Genomic DNA, 10000 nt, shown 5'->3' on the forward strand with positions numbered 1-10000 from the left:
TACAGCCATTTACATACTTCCTTAGGCACCTAGTATGTAATAGCTCACCTCTCCACATTGTTTAGGTGTTAAATTCGTGTTTGTCTAGTGTATACCAAGATATCTGAGTATTATGGTTGGCAGGGGTGTTGAGGTTATTTTTAATATCTGCAATCACTTGGACATAATGAGGCTCTTGAATGCAAAGAGTTGTAAAGACTAGTAATCAATAGAATATCAGTGATGTACACTAGAAAAAAAAAAAACAGGCCACACAAGAGTTGAATGAATCATCATAGAGAAGAACAGGGGTTGGTATTGGGAAGGAAAGCTGTGAGCCAGTTGAGCAGTGTATTATAAAGGACTTTGTGGGATTGTGTGGCGTGTTGTGTATCACACAATTTTATTACATAAAAAAAGAGTTGTTGGCTAATTATCTGGCCTTTGTGGGTCAGTGCAGTGCAGTGATGGTACAAACTTTTGCATTTTCTGCTGTCTCTATTGTGTACATGATATTTAATGAGATGTTATTGTCCTGCCTTCTAAATGTTTTTGTAAATGTTATCTGGTGTTATATTTGTATACTATACTTGCATTATATTTGTATACTATACTTGCATGTCATTTTTTCTTGGAATTTTGTTCAGGGACAGTTGAAGTATTCGTAATTACTGTAGATAGTCCCTATAAAAAAAATTGTTTTGAGACAAGTCCTGAATGAAAGTTCAGAAAAGAAAAGAAAATATTGGGTGTTTAATTTGTCAAGATCTATTTGATTGCTTATTGTACATAGTGGAGTGGAGCAGTATCATTCTGTGTTTTTAATTCTGTCTGGGCTCTGTAGGAGTGATGGAGTGTGGGTGTATGAGTAGAGTCTGAGAGCGAATAGTGTTGATGACAATGAGGATGTTATGTTGCTGTTGCATGCTTTCTGTGGGGGGATGACTGGGTTAAGGATGTCCGTATCTGATCCAGGAGTCAGGAGGGGAAATGGTTGTCCAGTTAATGTTTGGGAGATTGACATTCCCTGGATTCCAGATAAGGAGAGATGTGTCTAAGTAATTTCTGTTGAAGTGGGTAGTCTATAGTAAGGACTGACTTATATTTAGAAATCTGAAATTTGATGGAGCAAGTCCATGAATTATCATTAAAGATTGTTATATGAAAATAATGTCAGTGCTTTACTGTTTACACCCCATCATGACTTGACTCATCTTTTAATTCTCTCACAGAAATAAAAGAAAAATGCTCACTCATGTAATAATTCACTCACTTTTGCTTGCTCTCTCCATACAAGCCATCTTCAAGTCCACTCTTTGAAGCCTTCTTCCTTCTCTCTTGAGCAGAGGCAAGAAATACTGCAATAGCCATTCTCAGTGTTTACATGGAGATTAATCAACACACATTAGTGTTATTGGAAATACTTGATGCTCATTAAGACTATGTTGAATATTGTAGGAAGTATATGATAATTTGCTCATGTGATAAGCCTTTCAGCAGTGAGAGACTAGGAGAGAGAGAATTGTGTTACATTGTATTTATAACTATCAAGTAATGATGTTTATATAATGTTCATCTCCCCGGGAGCTGATCAGTCATTAATATTTCAGGTGTATCTTTATAGTAACACCAGTATTAGCATTTTTCGTATCATGAGATTGCAATCAGTTAGTCAAAAAGTAGTATGGAAAGGGCCAATATAAGTGACCCATGAAATGACAAGATTAAGATCTTATGTGCAGTTTGACAAAAGCTTCATTATGTTTTCAGGAAAACAACAAAAGCCGCTTTGTAGCACCAAAGTCTCCTGCTAGGAAAGCAAAAACTAGATCCTCCAAAAGTCAGTCCAGCTTGTCAGAGTTAAATGAGAAGAACAAGAGCGAGAACCAAGACATCATTTCGCCGTCAGACAAACCACTTTTGGAGAAGCCAACCACTCCACAGAATCTCGCACAACAAGCACACGCAATACAGAAACAGTCTGCTGGTATGTTTGAAATATGCTGTGATGAATGCTAAAGTTAGTGTTATTAATGTTTATTGATTTTGTAAAGCAGGAATTTAGGGATGCAAATTTGTATATATCAATTGATAATGATTGTTTATAAGTGATGAATAGTATGATCTAAGATTATTTGCTTTTGTGCCAGTATTAAAAGTAATGTTGATTACATTTTATCTGATTAAATTCTATTTTAAAACAGAGGGCTTGATGGCACTTCTTCGGGATATGGGTGCAGCTTATCAACAGTTAGCACAATACAACTGTGCCCGTGCTATAGAGCTACTTACTGCTCTCCCCACGCAACACTACCGCACTGGCTGGGTCTTGTCACACATTGGCAAGGCACACTTTGAAATGAACAATTATCAACAGGCAGTAAAGTAAGTATGAACACAATCATGTCTAGGCTTATAAGACATTGCTGTCTCACAGAAATATTTGCTTAATTGTCCATGTTAGATAGATATTTGCTGGAAAAAATAAGCATATTAACCCACAAGGATGTTGTGACAAGCCAAGCTCCAATGTTGGATGGCAATCACCCATGCCTCATTTAGTCATTGAGTAGTAACAGCCCCTCAAAAGAATTTTTTGCTTTATAAAAAGGTATAAAAAAATACCACAACCAAAAGTGTAGAAAACTGGGTAAATATGTTAATTTTTCAATTGATCCCCGGATTGCTCAGATGACTGACATGGAAAACCTTTTGTTATTAAGTTAAGAAATAGTGCTGTATTAATTTGTTTATTTATGTATACAAGTCTGAAAGATTAGTAGTATATATTCTTGTATGTTTTCTTACTTATTTCTTTCTTTTGATGAACTATGACTTAACCCATTCGCCCCGGAATTTTTCGCTCGTCGCTCAACGCCGCTCACGGTAATAGTTGCCAGCCGTGTGGGCCGCCGCAACGGGATTTTTTCTGGAGCGGCGCGGCGGCGCAAAGACCATCATATAATTTTTGCAGGAATCTATCCATAGATTTATTATGAAAGTTGGGTTTTATATAAGGGTAGGTAGAAACTGTACTTTTCTCATAGTTTTTTCTAGGCATCTATTCGCCTTTGTATTGAGGAGATATACTGAATCGCTTCCAAGTTCTCTATACTATCAGATGACATCAACACTTTGATGCTAAAAGTTAGTGTTGTTTTTGCACGAGATGTAAAAGTATGGACTTAGCCGTTTTTTTCAAACTTTCAAATGAAGCAGAGCAGCAAGCCAAATATCATTTTGATACTCAGAAGTAGTGCATTGTCCATATAATGTTTTTTATCATTTCATTCAACAGAAAAGGAAGAAAAGCAAAAGTGAATGTAGCTTCACTTTGATGTTCAAAAATAGCTTTGTATTGATATGTGATGTCACACTGTGTAAGTTTAGTTTTTTTTTTCTTTAGTACAAGACTTGTAAGAGAGAATATACCTTCATACCTTCCATGGCTGCGATCGTTCTGCTGGAATGAGCCTTTGACTGACCTTTTATTCACATGACTAACCAATCAGATCATGCCATGTGACCTGATGCACCAATCAAAGCAATTACTAGTTTCCAGCCAGTCAGGTCAAGGTACATCATAATCATGCAATCTAGTGTGAACAAATCACATGGTTACAAGTCATAAATAATTACAACAATTACATATGTCATAAATTACATACGTCACATAATTATCAACCAGTCAAATAAGACTAGTAACAGAGCCAAGTATTAGGTTGAAAAAAATAATAAACTGTCAGTCTATGGTCAGTCATCAAGGCAAAAATACGTGCCAAACGTTACGGGGCCCATAGATGCCATGGCAAGATTACATGCCAAACATGTTGGCGTCCATTGAGAGCATGGCAAGAATAGATGCCAAACGGGGCGAATGGGTTAAGAGACTGAAAAGAAAAAACTGATTTTTTTAAATGTATATTTTTTTGTGTATTGCAGATATTTCAGTGAAGTTAGAGAAAGAGAACCACACCGACTGGATATTATGGAATATTATAGTACAGCGCTATGGCACTTGCAGAAAGAAGTTCAGCTATCAGCACTTGCTCAGGTAAATATTTTTATTATTGTGATGTATCTGTATGTGTCTTCTATCTCTTTTGAGAGAGTATTTTTCTTCATATCAAGAATTTTAATAAGAAGAGTGTAAAATTATCCATCGTAATTCTTACAGGATCTGATAGAGGAAGACCGGGAATGTCCCCAAGCCTGGTGTACGACTGGGAACTGCTTCTCTCTCCAGAAGGAGCATGAAGCTGCAATTAGGTTTTTCTCAAGAGCCATTCAGGTGAGCAGTTACAATTAACCCACATTCATGATAAGTGAACTATTTAGTGAAGTTTTGGGAGGCTGGGGTATATTAGTACAAATTGTTCTCTGCCTGGACAATTATCCAGCTCACAGCCAAGCTCATCAACTGTCATCATAGCTAACTGGAAATAGTTATGATGTGAGTAGTTCTGCTGTGAATGGATTAAAGCAAATTGATTTGGATTTAGTGAACAGTAACTTTTTGTTTTTGTTGCTATTTCTGTATTCCTTTAATTTTATATTTTGGTAGAAGTTTAGTCTCAGTTTCTGTCAAAGGAGACAAACTAATTTTTATCCAATAGCTTTCTATCCATATTGATATTTGACCTTTAAAGAGTGTGTTCAAATTCAAGTTTTAAGTGTTCCTATAGCATCTCTTGAAGAATGAATGAAAGCTAGACTAAATATATGGATATTATTTTCTTGGTGTAGTATTTCCCATTTTGTATTAGTTTCAGATACAATGACTTTTCCTTTTCCATTATTGCAGTTTTACCTTGTGTTAGCAGTTGTATTTACTTATTACTTGAATATCAGAATTACATAGAAATAAGTGTCTTATGTTATTTTATTTATATCCAAGGGAATTAGAACATTATGATGGTCAGCAAGCTCTTCCTAATCTTTATGTACAATAGATCCTGTGATGCACACATGATTGATATATATTTGATCTGACATGGAACCAGTAGTGTAACATATGAGTCTCAGATTTGTCATGCTAGTAGTTCAAGTCAGTGGCAGTGGCAGTGGCACCATACAAAACAGCATCAGGGTGCAAGTAAGAGTCAGCTGATTAGGGGGGAAGTCAGATGATCTCTGTGCTTTTGTCTTGTACCATAAGCAATATATTAGGTAATAGGGCTAAAAAGAGGAGCTATTTCTCCTCAATGTTTTTTAATGATTGCATTAAGATCTCCATTTTTTATTCCCTCTTAGGTTGATCCAAACTTTGCATATGCCTACACTTTGTTGGGCCATGAGCACATAGCAACAGAAGAGTTGGACAAGGCTTTGAGTTGCTACAGAAGTGCTGTCAGAATAGATCCACGGCACTACAATGCATGGTGAGTTTGTCACAGTTATTATGTTGCCTGCATTTTAAGATGTACTTTAGGATTATTTTATAAGGATCATGAAGTCTATGATGGTTTGATGATACATTTTAAATGCACAAATTTTAATGTTCTTATTTCTTAATCCATAGGTATGGTATTGGTTTAGTATTGTTCAAGCAAGAAAGGTTTGCTCAAGCAGAGTCTCATTTCAAGAAAGCACTTGGTATTCACCCGCACAGTTCTGTTCTCATGTGCCATGTGGCTGTGGTAAGTAACTTTTCCCTATTTGTTTTTCTCTTTTAGAATCAGCCTTTTCATCCTCCCCCTCCTCTTCTTTATCATCCTCATTCTCTTCTTTTTCTTTGTATTTCCTCATCCTCTTATTATCATCCTCTTCCTCTGTCTCCTTTTCCTTTCTTCTTCATCTCCTCCTCCTCCTCTTTCTTGTCCTCCTCCCCATCTCGTCTTTTTCCTTCTCTTCCTCCTCATCTTCATCCTTCTTTGCTTTCTCTTCCTCTTTATTGTCATCCTTCTTTGCTTTCTTTTCTTGTTCTTATTCTTATTCCTCCTCCTTCCTCCTCCTCCATCACTGATGTATTTATAGAACTTTTTTTCTTGCATTCATGAGCACCAAGAATGAAAAATATTGATTGTACTATGTGATGCAGGGAAGCCAGTAAGCTGACTAGCATTCAGAATGACTGAAGAGCATAAAAGATTAAGATGTTTCTCTTTCCCTTTCCCTAGGTGGAGCATGCCCTTCAGAAGAGTAGTGCAGCACTTGCGACGCTGAACCGTGCACTAGCTGTAGAACCCCGCAATCCACTTTGTAAATATCACAGAGCATCTATCTTGCACGCAACAGATCACCATCAAGAAGCCCTCGCAGAGCTAAATCAGCTTAAGGAGATAGTTCCTAAAGAGTCTAATGTCTATTTCCTGCTAGGGAAGGTAAGAAGGAAGTTTCATAGTAGTATTAGGTAGCAGAAATGGTCCAAGAAGTAGATTAAAGTTCTGTAGAAAAAAGGAGGGAATAATTGGGCTTTTGGATATTAATGTTAGATATTTGCATTTCACCACTGTTATTCAGAGACCATGTGAGTGAAGTGTTTTATGTAGGAATATCATCCTGGTAAAGTTTGATTATACTATTTATGATTATTATTAGCATTATGTATTTACATTTGAAACAAAAATTCATTGTCATTTTTGTGCTTGTAGACTTGTTCGATATATCCTCTTTTGCCATCTTACTAAGGCAACATACCCCCACAGGTGCACAAAAAATTGGGCCAGACCCACCTCGCATTAATGAATTTCTCATGGGCCATGGACCTTGATCCCAAAGGTGCCAATAATCAGTTCAAGGAAGCCATCGACCCAGCCATTAACCGTTTCCCTGTGGACGATGAGGACACCACCAATAATAACCCACATGATAATGGTGGGTTCCTAAGTCTGTATCTATTGTTTGTTTTCTTCTAACTTATAAGAGAATTAGATATTAGTGGATTTGATTAAGGGGAGGAGATGACTGCAGGAGGAAGAGGAATAGAGTCAGGGTGTGAAGGAGGTGGAATGGAGTCAAACAGAAAAAATTACCTGCTTTATTATTTCTACACTGAATATCCTGATTGTGAAAAGGGAGGAAGTGTAAATAGAAGTCATTATAGGGAAGAAGATCAAAAGGCATTGTTCTTTTCTTTTGATTGTGACATCCTTTCTATAAGACTAGAAAGACACTAAGTTTCATTATAGATATGAGGAGTCATTTATATTATAACAAAAGAAACATCCAGTTCCATCTTACAAATTTTAGAGACTCTTACAGGCCTTTAAGAACTGAAAAGTTAACAGAATCTGGTGTTTTGGGGAAAACACATTTTTGACGCTAACTATATTGTTCTTATTGTAAATTTTAATGGTATTTTATGTTGAAGGTTCATTCATTGCTAGATTTGGCTGTTGTATGAGATTTGTATTTACAAATAGAGATATGTATATTTTTTTTTCTATACATGTCATAGTAATTTTAAAGTTCTTACCCAAATATAACCTGAGAGCTGGGCTAAAACACCAAAGTCACCAGGTTGTGTATAGCAGTTTCCCAGCAGGAATATGCCAGTGGATATGGTGGTTAACTCATTATACCCAGATATCAATACTAAGTAGATGGTCATGTCTTTGGGTAGGTGTCAGAGGTGTGTTGATGCTTTATGTTGCTTCAAGATGGATTAAAAAGTGCAGAAGCATTGCTGGAATTCAACAATCCAAGTTTGTCTGAAAAGTCATTTATCATACACTCGTAAATATAGCCATCAGAAAGAGGAATGCACTTCATACAGTAACTGAAATAACAGAACTAACATTGTCCGACCTCACTAATAACTGCTGGTGCAGAATGGCCCCGTACATTGCCCAACTCTTTGACTTAGGTGGCATGGGTTCATAACTGCAAACATTGCCATTAATATATATGGGATTACCCTTTTCATTTAAAGGGCATGCTTTTGCGTCGGTTGTTTTACTTGTCATAATTTTTTAGTCAAATGATGTGATCTTGACTAGTGATACAAGAAAAATATGAGAATTTAATCCTTTGATGAAAGGATGGCAAGAATACATGCCATGTCCATTGTGTTTTCTTGTTTATTGATTGTCTTTACAGAAAGATGGCTCCAAAAGTACTTAAGGGAGTCAATTATTAGTCTTGTGTAGCTCACCTGTTTACCCTTTTCCTGGAGTTTTGGAAAGATTATTATTATTATTGTTGTTTTTATTTTTATTATTTATTATTATTATTATTATTATTATTATTATTATTATTATTATTATCATTATCATTATACATATATATTTTTGTTTCTTTTTCTTTTCTTTTCTTTTTTTTTCTTTTCTTTTCTTCTTTTTCTCTTTTCTTTTTCTTTTTCTTTTTCTTTTTCTTTTTCTTTTCTTTAACCTGTTTCCGATGTGTACAAGTGTCATAACATACCCCTTGGAATATGGCTGCACACGTGGTGATGTGCCAGAGCGCATAGAGCAGGAAGTTCCGTTACATGTAGCGGACTCCCACGCCCAGTGTCTGGACATTGCTAGAAATCACCAGAGTTTATGATACTCAGATTTCTGATACCTGTTGGCATAGGGTTAATTAATCTATTATTAATTGATTTATTACTAATTTTTTGCTATTAGTATTGTTAATAACATTATGATATAATCTCAATGTCAACAATAATGATATCATAGAATATTAATAAGCTTAAAAGAATATTTTTCCAAAAAAATTAAGGAAAGGGGAAATCAGGTGAGGACATGTAGGCTTGTTAACCCTTTAACGCCGGTCTGAATAATTCACTGAGAGTAGTTAAAATCCAGTGATATCTGGCAACGGCCCGACAGTGGGCGCGGGAGTCTGCTGCGAGAAGCCGAACGTCCCGCTCCACTCGCTCTGGCGCGTCGCCGCACGTGCACGCTTACCCTGCCGAGAGACCCGTTTTCTATCACGTGTATACACGTGACCCGGCGAGAACGGGTTAATTGGCTCCTTGGTGGCTGAGCACTTGTGGAGTCATCTATGTGCAAACAAATTTCACAAAAGAAAATGATAGAGATAGTATGTTTATCCAGCACTATTGGTCAAAAGAAATTAAGCATTTGCTTTCTGTGGCAGTAGTATACTTACCTCAAGATGTCAGAATAAATTACTCAATTTATAATATGTTATTTATATGCAGTTCTTGCTCACAGGTGGTGTATTCTTTTTTTTCTATCATATAACAAGATCTAGTTAAGGTCATTGACAAAAAATTGTGGACAGTATAGAAGTAAATAACTACATCAAGGACTATGTTGAGATTTTAAAATGTGCATTAGACCCGTTATCATAGGGATAAAACATCAGAAAGTGATGATGGTGACAGAAATTTTTGTTAAATACTTTTTAAGTATTCCATGTTATTCATAAGACTGGCAATTAGCATATTTATTGTTTTTTTTTCATATTGTGGCTTGAATTGAGATGTGATTGAGAACATACCTGGGAGAAAAAAATTGGTTGCCAATATCAGAAGTATTTAATGATATGCTATTAACATTATTCATTTCCAAATAATTGTATAGATGACACTTCTCTTGCATTAACTGGAGTTTAAAATTCTGGGAAAACATTTAACATGTTTGCTCTTCCTTTGCAGGCAGTGAAGCTAGCTCTTTGGCTCCAGCAGAATCATCCCAGGAATCACTCATACTAGAACCACAGCAATTACCAAACATGGAGAGTTTAAGTGATGACAGCTTATAATAATGGCATTTTTAGGCATCAGATATTCTATACAAGTTTTGAAGTGTTGTAAAAAGGATTGATGATTTTCGTATGTTAGAAAGGATGCTGTAAAGAAAAAGTTATATAAATCATTTTGCCATTGTATATCTGTTAGAATGAAAAGAAATACTTATTAAAAAGTAATATAGGCAAAAGATTGGAATATTTATAAGGAACTATAAGCTAAGAACAGTGAAATTATCTGCTACAGTTTTAGTGCCTGGTTTATGAGGGTATCAGAACCAGTAAGAATTTCAATAAGCTTGCAGTAGTCATGTCATTAGAGGAGGTGTAATTAGCATTCATCATACAGACTTGTAAATGT

The 10000-nt window shown here is 35.9% G+C and overlaps 1 protein-coding gene across 2 annotated transcripts in view; it reads left to right on the forward strand.

Annotated features, from left to right (window-relative positions):
- Nucleotides 1–10000, forward strand: part of LOC119598751 (cell division cycle protein 27 homolog) — a 26739-nt gene that overhangs the window by 15542 nt on the left and 1197 nt on the right. The window contains exons 6-14 of one of the 2 annotated variants that reach the window (XM_037948545.1): nucleotides 1750–1966; nucleotides 2184–2364; nucleotides 3922–4033; nucleotides 4157–4270; nucleotides 5233–5360; nucleotides 5501–5618; nucleotides 6099–6302; nucleotides 6627–6795; nucleotides 9548–10000. The exon at nucleotides 9548–10000 is cut by the window's right edge and continues 1197 nt beyond it. In XM_037948545.1, the coding sequence (XP_037804473.1) occupies nucleotides 1750–1966; nucleotides 2184–2364; nucleotides 3922–4033; nucleotides 4157–4270; nucleotides 5233–5360; nucleotides 5501–5618; nucleotides 6099–6302; nucleotides 6627–6795; nucleotides 9548–9654 (1350 nt within the window). In that variant the 3' untranslated portion in view covers nucleotides 9655–10000. Of the gene's footprint in view, nucleotides 1–1749; nucleotides 1967–2183; nucleotides 2365–3921; nucleotides 4034–4156; nucleotides 4271–5232; nucleotides 5361–5500; nucleotides 5619–6098; nucleotides 6303–6626; nucleotides 6808–9547 lie in introns of both variants that reach the window. The other variant, XM_037948544.1, reaches the window with a different exon arrangement.

The sequence above is a fragment of the Penaeus monodon genome, chromosome 41, assembly GCF_015228065.2.
Source record: "Penaeus monodon isolate SGIC_2016 chromosome 41, NSTDA_Pmon_1, whole genome shotgun sequence".
Lineage (NCBI taxonomy): Eukaryota > Metazoa > Arthropoda > Malacostraca > Decapoda > Penaeidae > Penaeus > Penaeus monodon.